The 17,595-nt window shown below is 41.3% G+C and overlaps 2 protein-coding genes across 3 annotated transcripts in view; one reads left to right on the plus strand and one right to left on the minus strand.

Annotated features, from left to right (window-relative positions):
* Positions 1 to 429: 429 nt before the first annotated feature.
* On the plus strand, positions 430 to 8,167 carry LOC104954894 (importin-13). Its single transcript, XM_010782101.1, has 18 exons — positions 430 to 610; positions 788 to 929; positions 1,625 to 1,791; positions 1,907 to 2,027; positions 2,116 to 2,263; positions 3,082 to 3,263; positions 3,338 to 3,364; positions 3,548 to 3,682; positions 4,274 to 4,417; positions 4,977 to 5,057; positions 5,155 to 5,292; positions 5,746 to 5,842; positions 5,920 to 5,972; positions 6,053 to 6,119; positions 6,330 to 6,388; positions 6,471 to 6,560; positions 6,674 to 6,855; positions 7,803 to 8,167. Exons 1-18 carry the CDS (start codon positions 462 to 464, stop codon positions 7,882 to 7,884), a joined length of 2,064 nt encoding a protein of 687 aa, XP_010780403.1. The 5' UTR covers positions 430 to 461; the 3' UTR covers positions 7,885 to 8,167.
* The window catches only part of fzr1b (fizzy/cell division cycle 20 related 1b), an 11,942-nt gene continuing 2,495 nt past the window's right edge, over positions 8,149 to 17,595 (minus strand). For both annotated transcript variants that reach the window (XM_010782098.1, XM_010782099.1), the window contains exons 5-14: positions 17,466 to 17,593; positions 16,612 to 16,694; positions 16,336 to 16,519; positions 15,322 to 15,387; positions 14,781 to 14,883; positions 13,624 to 13,805; positions 13,309 to 13,542; positions 12,020 to 12,124; positions 9,810 to 9,902; positions 8,149 to 8,721 (exon numbers count right to left, since the gene is read on the minus strand). In XM_010782098.1, coding sequence (XP_010780400.1) covers positions 8,680 to 8,721; positions 9,810 to 9,902; positions 12,020 to 12,124; positions 13,309 to 13,542; positions 13,624 to 13,805; positions 14,781 to 14,883; positions 15,322 to 15,387; positions 16,336 to 16,519; positions 16,612 to 16,694; positions 17,466 to 17,593 — 1,220 coding nt within the window. In that variant the 3' untranslated portion in view covers positions 8,149 to 8,679. The remainder of the gene's footprint in view (positions 8,722 to 9,809; positions 9,903 to 12,019; positions 12,125 to 13,308; positions 13,543 to 13,623; positions 13,806 to 14,780; positions 14,884 to 15,321; positions 15,388 to 16,335; positions 16,520 to 16,611; positions 16,695 to 17,465; positions 17,594 to 17,595) is intronic.

The raw sequence follows: 17,595 nt of genomic DNA on the forward strand, positions 1-17,595 counted from the left end.
AACATATTTCAGCCACTAGGGGGGGCAATGCCCCCCCTGCCCCCCCGCAAAATCCGCCTATGCTTATAAGATATGGTGCAAAGCTGTGGATTTAACCACGAAAACAGTTCATAAGTAGAACTTGGTACAACCTTGAACATCTATGCAGTACATTGCAGCACATCAATTTAGCAATACTATTACTGGAAAAATTGTTTTTAAAAAAAACTGACAGGGAACAATAAGGAACCAATCAATATATTTTTACACATTTATCATACGTTTGAACTACATTTTAATGACAAAGACTTATAAAAGGTATTGAATGAAAGACTTTTATTTTAAGACGAGTATTTTCACATTGTGGTATACCTTATTTCACTTAAGCAAAGCATCCAAATATATCTTCTACCACTTTACACTGCATCATACATGTTTGTAAAGGTCACAGTCCATGTGCAGGTGTGTGAATCAGAAGGTGTATGTGCAGGTACACTGATGCTCTGGTGACCCTGATGCCTCTGGTGCTCGGTCTCCATGACCAGCTGAAGACAGCGGCGAGGGACGGGGACATGGAGAGCTCACATGGTATCTGTCGTATCGCTGTTGCTATGGGGGAAACACACTCCAGGTACACACACACACACACACACACACACACACACACACACACACACACACACACACACACACACACACACACACACACACACACACACACACACACACACACACCACCTTCCTTTAACCTGGCTTCAGCAAATTACTTTTATTTCTTAATTGGGAACAATGTGTTTGTGTCTGACAGGGTTTTGTTGGAACAGGTGGAGCACTGGCAGGAGTATCTGGCTCTGGTGAACATGATTCTGTTCTGTACCGGCATCCCAGGGTACTACCCGGTCAGTGAGACCACCAGCTCCCTGACGCTCACCTTCTGGTACACTCTGCAGGTACGCTAAAAAAACTAATTCGATAAAAAAACATGTTTTGTACATTACATTTTTTTTTAAACGTTATTTTCTGATAAAGAAGTTAGTGGTTTAATATGAAACATCTCAGCATTAAATGACTGCAAACAACTAGACGTGTTATATATTTTGTTGAGTTGTGAACCTATCCAAACACATTTCTGTATTAAGGTAACTGTCCTTTTATTTTAGTTTACTCATTATGTTCGATGTGTCCACTTTGTGCATGCATCAGCATTGTAGCTGTCTGCTAGAAGCTGCCATAAATGGAGTCTTTATCTATTTTAATATTTTAATAGTTGGTTTGATCTTGGCTGTTTTTAATAATAACGTTTGACCTGATCTTAGTCATCACACATCTAGATCTTAATTTATAAAGAGACAAGCTGAGCAAACATTCGCAGAAGCCAAACTACATACATACAAAACATTGATTTTAACTAGTTATTATTTTGTTCAGTGTTTTTTACTGGCTTTTAACCTCGGATTTGTTCATTTTGAAGACCAATGCAGTTCAATCAAGTCCCTGTAAACACCCCATGAACGTCTTTAGTTAGTGTTTTAATTGAGAAGTAAATGAAAATGATATATTGAGCACTAAATGTGTCTATGTGTAACTCTGCTACCAAAACATTAAGGAACCAAACGTTCTATTTCATTTTGTCTTGCTTATTTAGGATGACATCTTGTCATTTGATGAGGAGAAGCAGGCAGTTTACCTGCAGGTCTACAGGCCAGTTTACTTCCAACTGGTGGATGTGCTGCTACATAAATCCCACTATCCCTCCCAGGAGGAGTACGCCTCCTGGTCCTCTGACGACAAGGAGCAGTTCAGAATTTACAGGTAAGACACAAAACTAAAAACATCCACTGGATGTTTGAGTTGCTAAAAAGAGTAGCAGCACACTTAACTTTCACCTTATGTCACACTGTGTTTCCACCTCTCCTTTGCATTACAGAGTTGACATTTCCGACACATTGATGTATGTGTATGAAATGCTGGGGGCGGAGCTGCTCAGTAACCTGTACGACAGGCTGGGCAGACAACTGATGGACCCCCAACTGTCAGCAGTGTGGCAGGTAATGCTCATCTACTAAATCTTTACATCTTTACATTCACAACTTTTTGCAAAGTAAATAAATACACTTTGTTTCTCTCCATCTTCAGGACACAGAGGCCCTGTTATTTGGCTTCCAGTCCATCGCTGAGACCATAGACGTGAACTACTCAGACGTTATCCCAGGTCTTATTGGTCTCATCCCCAGAATCAACATCAGCAATGTAATGCTGGCTGACACCGTCATGTACGCCATAGGTACATATCCAAACTCCTGTTTCTTAATGGGTCACTATTAACAACTCCAACGCTTTGTTTTATAATGACTTGGGTGGGGTAGGTAATTTTGGAGAAACCAGCTTGAGTGCGCTTTTTACAGTACCGCAGCTTCCACGGATGACATTTTTTTATGGATTTTTTGTCAAAGCACTTAAGATATTCATTGCTATCAGGATGTTAAGAGCATTCCATGGAATATAACAAAAAGTGCATCTCGAGCCGGTTTCTCAAACTTACCTACCCCACCTTTAAAGTGGACATATCACGCTCATGTTCAGGTTCATACTTGTGTTTAGGGTTTTTATTAGAACAATATATTTCCCATACTGTCAGCCTGAATAAACCTGAATTCAGTTTCTGTCTAAAACGCTCAGTTTAAGTGCCTGTCTCTTTAAGAGCCCCTCCTGAAAAAGCCCAATCTGCTCTGATTAGCTCTCGATGAAATTACAATGCACCAATCTCAAGGTAGTTCTTAACATGTGGGTGGATATGCTCCGATGTCAGTCAGTATATTCTGATGATCCTGCATGTGACATACTGTAGGAAAAGTGCATCCCATGACCAAGGAAGTCAACAAAGAACTGATAAGGTTGTTTTATTTCATAATTCGTCGTTCGGTTGGCCCTCCAGAGTAATGACGTTTTTGTGGCACTAAAAATGTGAGTTTTATATATTGAAGTCTCCTTTAAAGCCAAATATTAGTATTAGAATACCCGATTATGTTACTTTTAGTTTTTTGGTATGGCTTCACACCCATTCACTTTGAGTATGCATTCTGAATTTCCCCTGTTGTCCAGGATCTCTGGCTGAGTGGCTGGCAGATCACCCCGTGATGTTGGGTGGCATATTACCCATGGTGCTTCAGGGCCTTGTGAAGCCAGAGCTGTCTGTGTCCAGTGTGTCCACTCTGAAGAGGATCTGCAGGGAGTGCAGACATGACCTCAGCCCCTACGCCCAGGACGTCCTGACCGTCTCACAGGTCCCACACAGCCTCTTTTTGTTTATCATTAGCGATAAAGCTGTCTTTACATTAACACTTGTGTATATCTGCAGGATGTACTCGTAAAAGAAATCCATAAGGTGAGTAAACAGGCTTCAACATTTGCAGTCATTTGTAATCTTGTAAACACAAATGCAAAGCTAAGCGTCTCTCTGAGGACTTCATGTGTGTGTGTGTGTGTGTGTGTGTGTGTGTGTGTGTGTGTGTGTGTGTGTGTGTGTGTGTGTGTGTGTGTGTGTGTGTGTGTGTGTGTGTGTGTGCAGAGCAGCCAGTGCATGTGGTTGATGCAGGCTCTGGGTTTCCTCCTGTCCGCCCTGCCTGTAGACGAGATTCTGGGCAGACTTCACTCTCTCATCACCCCTCACGTCCAGCGGCTGGACACACTGGCCCAGCAGGAGGTATGAAGAAACTCATGCATGTCCTTCTGAAGATCCAACACTGTGCTGTTTTCCATACACACAAACACACACATGAACTGAGGGGTGTCAAAGCAGAGGGGCTGCCATAGTCTGGCACCCTGATGCCGCTTTGGGGTTCAATGCCTTGCTCAAGGGCACCTCGGCAGGGGCCAGGAGTTGAACTGGCACCTCTCCAGCTACCAGTCCAAAGCACGTTTTTGTATTTATTTATTTTATTTTATTGGTCCATGCGGGGACTTGAACCAGTGACCCTCGGGTTCACAGGCCATGCTCCTACAAAAAAAAAATAGCTGTGTGCACCTTGGAAGATTTTCTGCAAAAGTACAACATCTATTTTAGGTCATAATATGATATCATACTGCAATACATAGATTTCCTCTAGTAGTGCTTTACTGTCACATATGTTTAAAAATAAGCAATACCACTTAAATGATGAGTTCGATCTAAAACAGGACTATTACACAGGCCATCACTAGTGCTACTAAGTACTTTGCTCTCACAACAGCTGTAAATGTTCACTGGCATCACAAGGTGTAATATCTGACCCACCCACTCTGTCTCCCTGCACAGCCGGACCCCACTAACAAACAGGCTATCGTCCACATCCTGGGGATGCTGTCAAGCCTCTTCACCACTCTGGACATCAGAGACTCAGACAGCTCAGAGTCCGCCTCCAGCCAGAGACCCTCCACCCCTCAGAGCACCCCCAATCCAGTGAGTTCATGTACCACTACCTCCATCATCTTAAAACTACAGTATTTCAATGTTTCCAAATTGTGCTTTGTTGAAACAACACTCAATATCGCAGACATGTCAAGAATGTATCAAAATACAAACCTACATAAAGATCTACTTGTGAGCAAGCTTTTGCTCTTATGATCAGAGCTTCCGGAACAGTTTGCCTGAGAATCTTTCAAAATAAACATTAAACCTACCAATTCAGGCTTTTATCTAAGAATGGTTTATGGAGATTTTAAATGGTATTTATGCTGTATCATTTCATTCAAAGTTATGGTTTATTACTTCATCTATTTTCGTTATTCCATATTGTTTTTCTTGGTTAGTATAGCTTTGAATTAAATTGTATTACAATCCAGCATTGGTCTTATTTGTTTAGTTTTGCCTTTCTGCTTGTTCTGTCTTCTTATTTCTGTCTTTTCAGTCGTCTGTGAAGCATTTTAAACTGCTCTCACCCTTTTGAAAGGTGATATAAGTATAAATTGTTAATTGATGTGAAATATTAAAATAAAATCTTATCAAATGTTGTTTTTAGGTAGTTGTTGTTCTGCAGCAAGTGTTCACATTGATCCAAACCATCCTCAGCAAGTGGCTTGATGACTCAGAAGTAGTAGAGGTAGGAGTTTTTGTACTGCTTGCATAAATATGTATGTATGTGATGTTTTGTGTGCATGTATGATGTATGCATGACTCACAGCTCTCTCCCTCTGCAGGCAGTGTGTGGGGTCTTCGATAAGTCGGTCCGAACTCTCCTACATGATTTTGGGCCAATGGTGGCTCATCTGAGCGAGATGCTGGGGCAGATCTACAGCGCCTACCCACAATCCTCAGCTCTGGACCTTGCCCGGCAGGTACGCCTCCACAGATCAGGGCCTGAGTTAATGCATGATCCCTCAAAACTCTAATTCTGACTCTAACTCTGGTGCATAACTCTTTAAGAGGACATTTTCTGGTTCATATTTGTATTTAGTGCCTCTACTGGGACATGTCTCCATGCTTTAATGTTCAAAAAGCTCTTTATTTTTCTCATACTGCCTGTGCTGCAGCACCTCTTTTCACCCTCTGTCTGAAACTAGAGCCCAGTCTGGTCTGATTGGTTAGCTGGCCAGTTCTGTTGTGATTTGAGACTTTGGGATTTAAGCCTTTGTAGACCATAAACATAAAACCTATAGAACACACTACAGGAAAGGGAACCCCCCAAAGGGATAATAGGACCTCTACGGCCAGGAATGTGTCCCTATGACCCACGACCTAACATTCAAATTCTTTGGAAATCAAATCTTATTTTCTTTCTCTTGTTTTAGATGGTTCACATATTCTCCGGAGAGGAACAACACCTCTGTACCATCAGGGGCCTCATAGAGGTGTTGACATCTGTGACACTTCATTTATTTCAGCAAGGTAACAAACATCGACAGAGAAATGTCTTGATGATCTCAGAGATATTTCTCCTGTCTCATCTTGTATTTCATCCTCAGGTCCACGGAATCATCCTGACATCGCAGAATCATTTATGAACCTTCACGCTCAGGTGGGTTGAGTGTTCTCGTTCTTTGTTCTGTAAGTCTGCAGCACACAGAACTGTCCCCTGATCACTTTGTGTTCACTTAGATTCTTAAGAGGAAGCCTGAACTCTACCTGTCTGAGCAGCTCGATGTTAAAGGGCTGTTTTACTGCGGTGAGTATAGGCCATTGTTTAATGTACGACAGATTTTTGTTAAATATTTCAGCACTTTGTGATTATTTTAGATTCAGTTCAATGTGTTGTCGAATTGAAATGTGAAAAAAAGCCTTTTTTTTGTTTTGTTTTCCATAATCTTGGATGTTGGGACTTGTTTGTTGAAGTATTTGTAAAAATAAAGTGCTTTTACTCTTTTTTCCCCCCTAGGGATTCTAACACTTAAGTTTCCAGAGACACCCACAGTAAAAGCTGCCGCTCAATTCTTTGTAAGTAAGCAAAGTCATTTTCTTTTTATTGTAAGCGATTTAAAAAGAAAACTAATCTAATTTCAACGCGTGTCCCTGGCAGACGGAGCTGTTGCCTCGCTGTAAGGACATGCCCTCCCTCGGGGAAGTGTTGCAGAGGGACGGACAGCTTCTGACAGAGACCATACTCCAGGTGAAACACCACAAACAACTGGATGTGATACAAAGTGCTCCTGCATGCATGTTCTCTCTGATGTTTAGTCATAGTGTCTTCTAGAGAAGCTTAAGTTTTTATTTCTGTCTCAGGCGGTAGGAGGCGAGTCCTCCCGCAGTCTGACGGAGCATTTCTCCGAGGTGTTGTTGAGTCTGAACCGACACTGCCCGGCTCTGCTGGCTCAGTGGCTGAAGGAAAGTCTACAGAGCCCAGGGTTCCCCTCTGCACACGTCTCCTCAGAGCAGAAGCACAGCTTCAGCCAGCAGCTACTGCGGTGAGGCTGCACCTGGTACAGTTTCAAACACCAACACTGTTTCAAACTCTTGATTCATATACAAATAAAACTACATTTAGGTGTCTCAGTAGAAAATATGAAAAAGGGACAATGACAAGCAACCCTAATCAGATGAGTTCAGTGAGTTATACTGATTCCACAATGTATCATTTTATCAGGAAGAAGCCTCAGAACCAGTACCCAACCATGTTTTCTTGTAGAAAATATCTGTGCCTTGACACAAAAGCCTCTTTCATAAAATACAAAAGCTTCTTTCACCATAGGGAGCTGTTTATGAGCGGGGATTTGATTAAAATAAACAAAATAAAGGCTGCAGGAGTTACCAACAAGGGCACTAGAATCTGCCCCGAGTCTGGTAACATAGGGTAAGGGGTTTTTCATTTCCAATCCAGCTAGGTCTCAGTGCCCTAACATCTCTGAATCAGAAAAGTTTCAAAGAAGTCTCAAGAGTGCCTAAAGAGTTTCCAGCTGTGAGTATCTGCTGAAATGAGGTCTGCATCAGGAAGTATCAGAGTGATGTGGGGGAGCAGTTCTCCTCCTCTCTTAAGCCCTCTGAAAAGCACCTGATTGGCCGAGAGGAAATGCACCCAGCTGCTCTCAATTTTTAATCAGGAGCCAGCAGGTGATCTGGTTCACCTCCAATCAACTCAGGGGAACTGAGCTGTAATGAATTGGGAGAAGGGAAATACCAAAAGTATCTAAGCATTATTAAAAGGCACTCTGTACGTCCCGACAAATATATTATTTGATCTAATACTAAGAAACTAACCCCCTCTAACTGAACTAATTATAAAGGAAACATGATTAGGGACACCTTTTTTGCATTATAGCTCAAGGGAACTAGATATATGTGCAAAAGAGACACAAGAAACAGTGAAATAAAGTCTGTTGTTTTGACTAAATCCATTGATTTGTCTTTCTTACAGGGAGCAAACCAACAAGCGACGCGTTAAGGAGATCGTGAAGGAGTTTTCTCTCCTCTGTCGGGGTCTGCAGGGGGCCGGATAATCCCATAGATAGACTGAGCTCGGAGCACTGCGCTCGGGAAGAAACATCCGGAATCTGCTTCACTGGTAAATGGTGCCAAATTGGACCGTTTGGGGACGATGGACAACATATCCATAATACTTGGATTGAACCAAAGCAAAAACAGAGATTGAATGGACGATTATTCGGATAAAAGGAGCTCTGTGCAACATGTTTTTATTACAAGACTCTTGTAAAAAAGTGTCCCATCTCCGCTCTCCGTAACAAACAACAATAAACAGTTCATTCTTTGCATCTGCATGAGCAGCTGTGTGTGTGTTCACTTATTTATTGTTTCTTTTCTCTTTCATAATGCTTGTAGATCATTTTCACACATTATCAAAATATAGAAATCCCCCCCAACACACACCCAAGCTAGGCTTCTTCTTCTCTCTGTTACAAAGGAGAGCCTTTTAAAAAAAAAGAGAAATTATATAGCTTATAATCATGTACACGTATACTTCTGCTAATATATAATAAAAACAATTTCATCACTTCCACAACAGAAAAAGATAACAAGACTGACTTTATTTAAAGCAGACAACATGTCCTGACAGTAAACTGCTTACGTTTTTTAATCAGTGACGTCACTGTGAGGGGGGGCAGTTGTTGTTGGTCTGCCTCTGTAGAAAAGGGGGGTTTGAGGAGGACTGTGGTGCTGGTGGTGCACTGAGATGAGAGCGCTGTAAGAGCTAGTCTGTGAGCTGTGGCTGGTGACTGTGCGTTTCAGTCAAAGCTCAGGACCCTTCTCCTGACCCAGTCCTGACCGGCTGCTCACTATCGTATCCTGGTGAACAGGTTCAGCACCGACTTCGATTCCTGGGAACAGAAAGATTGAATAGTGTCACAAACAATAAAGATGACTAAACACTGTGTTATGGCTGTGTGCCTCTACCCTAAAACAAAACAAAAAAATCAAAATAGGCTAAGACACACCCACTTCCCTTCTTGTTGCTGAGCTAGGTCCGACCAAGCCCCCAAAAGGTGTGCCAGGCTTTCAAGCAAATCTTCCGTTACTTCCGTCAGCTTTTACCTTTCCACGAACAAACAATTGGGTCCTATAAGTTATAAATCGCACCAATGGCCGTTTGTTTTTCTTCACCTTTCATTTGACAGAGCTAAGACAATGGCATTATATAGAGAACTGGGTACAGCGTTGGAGGCGGGGCATAGTTCCTTCCTATGAAACTTGCTCAGTGGCGCATGAACCCATTTTGAACTGACTCGAGTGCAAAAATCCACATTGAGGCCTAAGCCCCGCCTCCAATGCTCTCCCTCAAGGACAATCTTGGCTCAGTCAAATGATTGGAGAAAGAAGATAACTCTGGAATCACGAACAAATGATTTAAAAAGCTACTATTCAAGTGAAGTTAATTTACCTGACTAGAAACTATCCACTGATTTACAGACAACTCTTTCCTAATGTGGGTTGATGTCAAAGAAATTCGGCCTGATGACATCACGTATCCGACACAGAAGTTGTAGTACCACTGTTTGGTCCCTCCCTTAAATTTGCTTCACCGCCCTTTCCACTTCCTGAGTACATGGAACATCTGCATCATTTTGCCCTCGAAAGTCAAAAAGTTTTGGCTTAATGTGCCAATGAGCAATTTGCATAGGAACTAACAAGGCCCCATTTCAACGGCTGTATCCAGTTCTGTTCATACATCCATGGGCTCTACCCTGGAAATGATGCGCCCAAGTTTTTGCCAAGCTAATTTAACTGTCCAATTTCAAAGCACTTTCAATGGGAATGCAGTCGTTTCTACACAATTTCTTACAAAAGTCGGCATGGTTCCATCGAACTTATCAACACAGGAAATTCCAAGAATGCAATCATTCAGTAACTTCCAACAACAAAGACGTCAGACAGTTTGATGGTTATGTTGCGCTCTATTGGACTGTACCTTGGTGCAGCGTGTCTTACTGAAGACGTTCCAGAAACGTAGTGTCTCATCCCCAGCTCCTGTGACGATGGCCTCCCCGTCTGGTGACACAGCCTGCCAACAGAGGACAGAGAGAGAATAACTGGTGAGGGGGACATTTTTGGGATGTTTCAATCGGTAAATTGGAATTCAAAACTATTTCGGTGGTGCTACTTCATCTCAACCAAAGTAGAGGACTTTATACTCTAATACAGCCTTTCCCAAACTCAGGGTCGCGACCCATTTTTGATTGGGTCGCAGTTAAATGCATTGCTACACACACACAGCGTCAGAGCTGATGGCTGCGTTGCAAATACAATCTTTTTATAATTTTTTTATTTTATTTTTTATTTTGAAAAAGAAATTATGCAATATAGCATTGTATATTGAATGATTTAATTTTCTAAATACAAATAAACTAAAAATAAAAGATTGTATTTGTATCAGCTCTGACGCGTCCCCCGCGAAAGTTTATTGTCTGTTGATTAATCCCGATCGTACATGATGGCAAAAAGACGATACAAAGAGGAGTTTTTAAACGTTGGCTTCACAAAAGCTGTTAGAAATGGAGAGGAGCGGCCTCAGTGTGTTTTATGTGGAGAGGTGCTCAGTAACGAAAGCTTGAAAATGAATAAATTGGACCTGCATCTCCAAACAAAACATCCTCTGCATCGGGACAAATCGAAGGATTTTTTCATCTGCAAAGAAGAGTCTTTCAAGAAGCAGTGTTTTGACGGCGGAAAAGTAAGTCACTCATTTTAATCATTTGTTTTGTGTTTTTGTGAGTTTGCCACGGTCTGTTGTGAAATTGTTTCGTTAATGCAAAGTTGGATGAAATGCAGACTGAGCCCCGGAGCGGACCGCCAGCTGCGCGCTCTCGCGCGTCCTCTACTCGCTCCCGCGAGTCCACTACATTCTGCAGCGGCTCAGATTTCTTCTGTGCGCGCTTGGATCTTTTGTGCAAAAACCCTGTCAAAATCCCTCTGTGGGGATTCCCCACAGTATTGAGTATGTAAGTCGCTTTGGATAAAAGCGTCTAACAAGTAACATGTAGTGTAATGCGCTATAAATGCGGTTGCCAGGTCCACATTGGGTATATAGCGTACTCCGGCTGCTATTAAAAATCACCCAATAACCCAGCAATGTTAATGATAATATCTTCTCTGTTATTTTCAGGCATTCAAAGGGAACAGAGGGGCACTGAGGGCATCCTATCAAGTCAGCCTCCACAAAAAAAAAAGTTAATCAGTTGCCAAGTGTTGGAGTTTCTTTGTCTCTCAGAGTGTTTTAAAACAGCTCTGTTCATTTAAAAGTGTTTAAAAAATGTGTGTACATAGTTTTTGATCTAGTGACAAACTTAATGTTGCACTTCTGATCATTTAAATGTGGTTTCACCTGTGATGTACTGTATACACTTGACTGCACTTCAGTTAGTGTTTTGTCCCTTTCTGTTTACCACATGTTTGTTCTTTGTTCATTTAAAATAGTTTAAAATGGTGTGTACATAGTTTTTGAGCTAGCGACAAACTTAATATTGCACTTTTGATAATTGTATAATTTAAATTTGATTTTTACTGTATATACTTGACTGCATGTCCCATGTTTCGACTTTCTGCTTTGATCCTTATTTTTTTCTGGGCAAGCTCAAAGGGAAGGTTGTTATGGTGAGAAACCTAATTGCTGCGATGCACTTTTATAATTAAATAAATATTTTCATTTACATTTTTAAATTCATGGTGTGTTGCATTCTTTGTTTATAACTGTAGATATTATGGAAAATCACGACATTTTTTGAGCTTGGGTCCCATAGGACCACAACATTTCTGTTTTGGGTCTCATGCTGAAAAAGTTTGGGAACCCCTGCTCTAATACATTTATTAGATTGCTTATGTCACAAGTTACGTATATTAATGAATGAAAAAGAGTCATTATTTGCATATAAAAAAGGTGACTAGGCTGTCCCAAAAACAGCGTGAATAAGGAAAAGGTAATTTTTCAATATCACATACATAACCAATTTGCCAATTTTTTTCAATCAGCATATTAACCCCCTGACCCTTGATGGGATAAGAAAAACTTATTAAATGTTGTAAATAGGAAATAAGATAATTAAAAGGAAGCATCTGAATAGCTCTTTCTCTAAATATTGACAGAGGAGCTGCATGGCCAGTAGTTTAAAGCTGCAGTCTCACCAGGTACAGCACTCTGTAGGAGTGTCCGGTCAGCTTGGCCACCTGCGTCAGCGACGGATACTTCCACACCAGGATCTGGTTCTGAGAGTAGCCGTGAGTGCTCACCTGCAAACAGAGACAGCATGATTAACTTATAGATCACATATGCAAGTCTAGATCTGGAATGGAGTTATAATCGGACCTAATATCCCAACCCTCTGTGAGCCCGCTGAGGTTCTGTATTAGTTTGTTGTGTTGAAGTACATGAGCACAGTTTTACATTTTCTGTCATGGCTGAATATTTTGCTTATTATGACAATGTGGATACAAAGCAAACCTAACCTACAGTGAACCCTAACACTGGTTTTCAATCTAAATGACATTTCAACATCTGGAAAATAAAAGAAATATGAATTGAAGTTATCAGTGGGATAAAGTTAACATGATACATAAAGATGCTAACCAAAACCGGATCCTGAATCTAACCCTAAATATGTTTTCAACAGTAAGCATAACTATCACTTAATTTGATTTTTAGGAGTTGAAAAAAGATTGTTACATGTAAAAAAGGAATTTTCAATTTTTAGATATCAAGAATAACATTTCTGATATGCCTGACAAATCAACAAAGCATTTCAGATATGTGGGCGTGGTCAGGCTGAAGCCATTCGTCGACTTATCTTGCGTGGAAGGTGTTTTACGGGAATAACATTAAGAATGGTCATTATCAAAATACAACACCAATGTTTAGCACTGAACCAAGAGATATTTCAAATATCACAAATGCTATTTTTTAAATGCAAATCTTACATTTCAATCTTACTGGTTACTTTTACAATAATTGAATTACAACTAATCACAATAGAATCTGTTATTTTATTTGTGATAGCTGTAGTTTAGTTGTAATTGTAGATATCTAAAATGAACATTGTAATTACTTTTGGTACATTTGGTGGTAAGAACAATTTACATGAAAGTCACAATGAAATTATTGCCATCAATAATGAACCATTTAACTAGTGATTATTTAACTTTTAGAATTACAATTACAAATGATCAAAATTACATTGTGGATGAGTCAACTTGAAATAAGAACACGTAACTGAATTGAAGATATCTAAATAAGTTTGAATAGGAGTCAATTGTAAGAACAAACTATTTTAATTACAAATATCTACAGATAACTGTGTGTGTGTGTGTGTGTGTGTGTGTGTGTGTGTGTGTGTGTGTGTGTGTGTGTGCGTGGGTGCGTGCGTGCGTGCGTGCGTGCGTGCGTGCGTGCGTGCATGCGTGCGTGTGTGTGACCTCACCAGTTCATTAGCGTGTTTGGACCAGGCCAGGTTGCAGACCTGGGACCCGGTGTCAGTGCTCTGCAGGGCCTGGCCCGTCAGAGTGTTCCAGAAGCGCAGGCAGCGGTCGGCCGTGCCCCCCCCTGAGGCCAGCAGCCCGTGCTGGTGGGGGGACCAGGCGATGGCTTTCACCGCCGCCAGGTGGTCGCTGTACTGCTGCACAGGGAGCAGGCTAGAGCTGTTCCACACCAGCAGCTGGCAGGAGACAACAGATATGTTCAATCTTACTTATTTTCAAAGATTTATTCATTTTCTTTACCATCATCTCTCTCTTACCTTGTTGTCGTTGCCCCCGGACGCGAGGTGCTGGTGGTCCGGGGACCACTTGAGGCCGCACACTTCCTGTCTGTGACCCTGCAGCCTCCTCTCAGCTGAGGGGGGGGTCCTGACGTCTCGCTGCAGGATCACTCGGTCCCGACTCCCCGACGACAGCTGCTCTCCGTTCCACGCCAGAGCACCTCCAGCACAAAGGGAGGGAATGATTTCACTGTTACTATATCGTTCTTATATTATAATAACACCTTTAGTGGTGGAATTTGGAAAAGTTTGGTCTTAAATAGTTGAATTCCCTTTTCCATATAACTTTCTGTTTTGAAGGCCTCCTGTAGTGTATGACAGTCAGTGTGAGTCACACATGTAACTCTTTTTTCCTTTATTTTTGCTAAAAGCAGTTAACATTTTTGCAGCTGTTTTAAACTTAGTAATGTCCTAATTGAAACCGAGCGGTTGTGTTTCCTTTTTGTAGTAACCCCAGGGAATCAGTGTCTGGGGACTCTGTCCTGGCTGCTTTTCTCTCTGTATGCTGCTCGGAACGTATGTGCCATACAAGCGTACACAGCTCATGTTCGGAGAAACCTTAAAGAAAGGCATCAGTACAGTGGAACTTCTGTGTGAACTATTCATATCTTAAACTGCACTGTAACTTTTTTATCTTTTAATGTTTCTTTTATTATCTTTTCTTTTTAATGACTGTTTTTAAATGCCTTTGTCTGAATGTCTTTCATTTTTTGTAAAGCACCTTGAATTGCCTTGTGTTGAAAGGTGCTTTATAAATAAACTTGCCTTGCCTAATATTAAGAAGAAAATGCTCATTCGTTTTAGTCAAATTCAAGTCATGTCTTTCTGCAAAGATCTAGTCTGACTTTAGGAGGCAACTCATAATGGAATAGTCCAATGTTCGCTGTCAATACTTAAGTCAACATGTTTCCTTTCCTGCTTTCTTTCACTTTTTTAATCCTTTGTCAAATCACTTTTTAAGTTGTCAGCTTATACTGAGTATTTCAGTCAATTTAATCTAACCAAAATCAATGTGACAACATATGTCATTTCTGTCACACTATCTCATAATGATCTGATGAAACACACAGCCTGAGTGATGAAGATGAAGCAGAGTGAAACAGATGAGTCAGCAGTGTACGGCAGCTCTGACTGACCTACTCGTGCAGAGTGACCCTCCAGACTGCTCAGCTTCCTCCCTCCGGCTGCGTCCCAGATCTGAACGTAACCTTTGTGGGTTCCTACGGCAACAAGACTCCCCTGATAGGAGACAAAGTCAAACTCAATGTTATTTCCCTTCTTGTCTTTGCTAAAACTTTTGATTACCGTAATTTTCGGACTATAAGCCGCGCCTTTTTCCCTATTTTTCGACGCTGCGGCTTATATAACGGTGCAGCTAATCTATGGATTTTTACAGCTAACGGCCAACACCTTTAACTCTATGGGCTCTATGGCCGGTCCGCGGACCCCCACCTTTAAGCGGCGGGTTCCAGCAGGAAAAGCTGGAGTCCGGAAAAGAGTGAGACAGGTAGCGCGCAAAAGTAAAAGTGGAACTGAGAGTGGTATGCCGCTGCTGCGGCTTATATTCAGGTGCGCCTTATAGTCCGAAAATTACGGTAGTCCTCATACTGCTGTCTTAAAATAACAGTCCAGTTGTTTTTGTTCATCGTTATCTTGTACATACAGTATGTGTCTCACCCTCTCATTCCAACACACAGACGTAACAGAGTCTCCATCCACAGAAAGGTCACATAATCTTGTCACCTGTCAAGACACAACATTTACAAACTATTTACAACACATTTTATTTGAAAAAGTTAAAAAAAAAACGAAATGTTGTACATTTAGAAGTAGTTATAGTAGTAATAGGGTAACTATACTAGTACTATTACAGTAAGCTCTTCAGTGCGTAGGGATCACTTAGTTACTGGAAAGTGCGATGCCATAAGAACAAAGAAGTTCAGATCATTCTTCACGAGTCTAACAACAGTAACATTTGAAGCGTTACAGCAACACAGGGCCAGTGCAACAACAACAGTTAAAAAGTAAAAAATAAAGCAGTACGTTATATCAGCGGCTAACTAGCAACAAGTACTGGTAGCATTTGAGTCGGGTGTTTGTAACTGTACTGTAACATTGAGTTATCAAAGTGTTGCAGTACTTTCTATATGTTTATTAACCTTTAACTGGTTAGCTCACTAAGACATGCAGTCTCAAAAGAGAACAGATGTAACAACAGGGGATATTTGAGGACCACAGAGTAACTCTCTTGCCAACAGGCCATGGGTAATCTCAAACCCTGCATAATCAGGATGTGTTTAAAGAATGGTTCAAATCATATACAGCCATTTCGCTGGTTACATTTTTTTCATTTATAATTGCCCTACATTGCATAGTAGTTCATTTTTCCTTGCATACAAATAATATATGTGGGCCTGAAAACAGCCGCTTGATGGTGGCTAAAGTGGCTTTTTTAAATGAACAGCAGCATTTACGGCATCAGAATGTCAATCTGAATATATTTTAAAAAGCTACACATGTACTACATTTTGCGCTTTCATCACAAAGTGGAAAAAAGGTTCTCTCTTCTGCCATACTATCAACAGATCAAACACAGATTATATTCCTGCCCTTCTATGCATCTATTTAGAAGATATTCCCCAATCAACTCCCAACTATAAGTGTATGTCTCTCTGCCCCCCCCCCCCTCACCTGGCTGGTGCAGGCGCTCCACAGGTAGACGCAGGCCCCCAGACCCACACTGAGCAGGTTCCCCGCAGACCAGTCTACCAGGTTGAGGTAGAAGTCGTCCTGCAGCTCTGGAGCGTCCAGCACCTTGAAGGGGATCTTAGAGATCTTACGTGCTGGCTTACGAGGCGAGCGGAGCAGCTTGTGACTGCGTGATGTTGAGAAGAAAACAAAAAAGATACGTTAATACACACCATAGTTAGAGCACAGTGTCTGTGCAGCATGTGAGACCTGTCTTACCTCTTGTTACTAAGTGGAGAAAGGGAGTAGGGTGAGACCTCATTGTCGCTATCAAAAGGCACTCTCTTCGCGTGGACAGTGTACTGCAGGGGGGTGAACACAAAGCAGAGCTACAGTTAGGGATTATCTTTCAGTAATGCGTGCAATGTGTCATTTTCTGCCATGAGAACACAATAACACAAGGCAAGAGTTTGGTGGCGTAGTTGAATGGGGTGGGATCATGTTAGTTTGCAGTTGGCTTCTCTTGGTTTGGAGGTTTTAAGTGTGAAATTCTCAATTGAGGTGTCCTCTCCGAAACGAATGGTCTATTCTATTCTATTAGAAGGGGGTAAAAACACTAAATGAAGCAGTTTCTCACTTTATATCAGTGTTTGTCTGAAGCTCTCTGGCTGCCGCTAACTTTTTCTGGACTTGATTCTCAATTTCTTTTTTTATTTAGACGTCCAATGCCTACAATATTTCATTCGGTTAAAATAAACAGTTAAAAATCTAGAAACATCTAGAAAGAGTAACTTCAAATGTGGCTTAAAACTGTATTAAAAGTGACTGACTGCAAAAGGGATACAATGCCATTACATGCAATAAAATGTAATATATCATTACCTTGAATAAAATAAAACAATTCTCTAGATATTAAAATGATTAGAAACATTTAGGATAATGTAAGTAAGTACACATTTGACTGCTGAAATGTAACATTATGCCTCTGAGTCACTTCAACTCATTATAAAGTATCATTATCCTGATATTAGCTCGACAGCTTTGTCATTATGACGTCAGTGTGTGTGACTTCGAGGACTTTTCAGAAACACTTTGTTTTGGAGTTAAAAAGCAATTTTTGTCTTGACTCTTACCCTAAAAAGGCTGTGAGAGTCGTGAGAGAGGACTGCCTGCCGCCGGTCGTCCGTGTGGGGGTCCGGCACAGACTCTATCCCCGCCCCCAGTAACTCATTCCTCAGCAGGGCAGTATACGCCACCGCATCT

The sequence above is a fragment of the Notothenia coriiceps genome, unplaced genomic scaffold, assembly GCF_000735185.1.
Source record: "Notothenia coriiceps isolate Sejong01 unplaced genomic scaffold, NC01 NC01_scaffold00024120, whole genome shotgun sequence".
NCBI lineage: Eukaryota > Metazoa > Chordata > Actinopteri > Perciformes > Nototheniidae > Notothenia > Notothenia coriiceps.

Excerpts from the sequence above, each read along its gene's own strand:
- LOC104954894 (XM_010782101.1), top strand. The coding sequence starts at position 462 with ATGTGCAGGTACACTGATGCTCTGGTGACCCTGATGCCTCTGGTGCTC. Across the intron at positions 2,028-2,115 it reads AACTGTCAGCAGTGTGGCAG|GACACAGAGGCCCTGTTATT; the intron begins GTAATGCTCATC and ends CTCCATCTTCAG. Across the intron at positions 4,418-4,976 it reads CTCAGAGCACCCCCAATCCA|GTAGTTGTTGTTCTGCAGCA; the intron begins GTGAGTTCATGT and ends TGTTGTTTTTAG.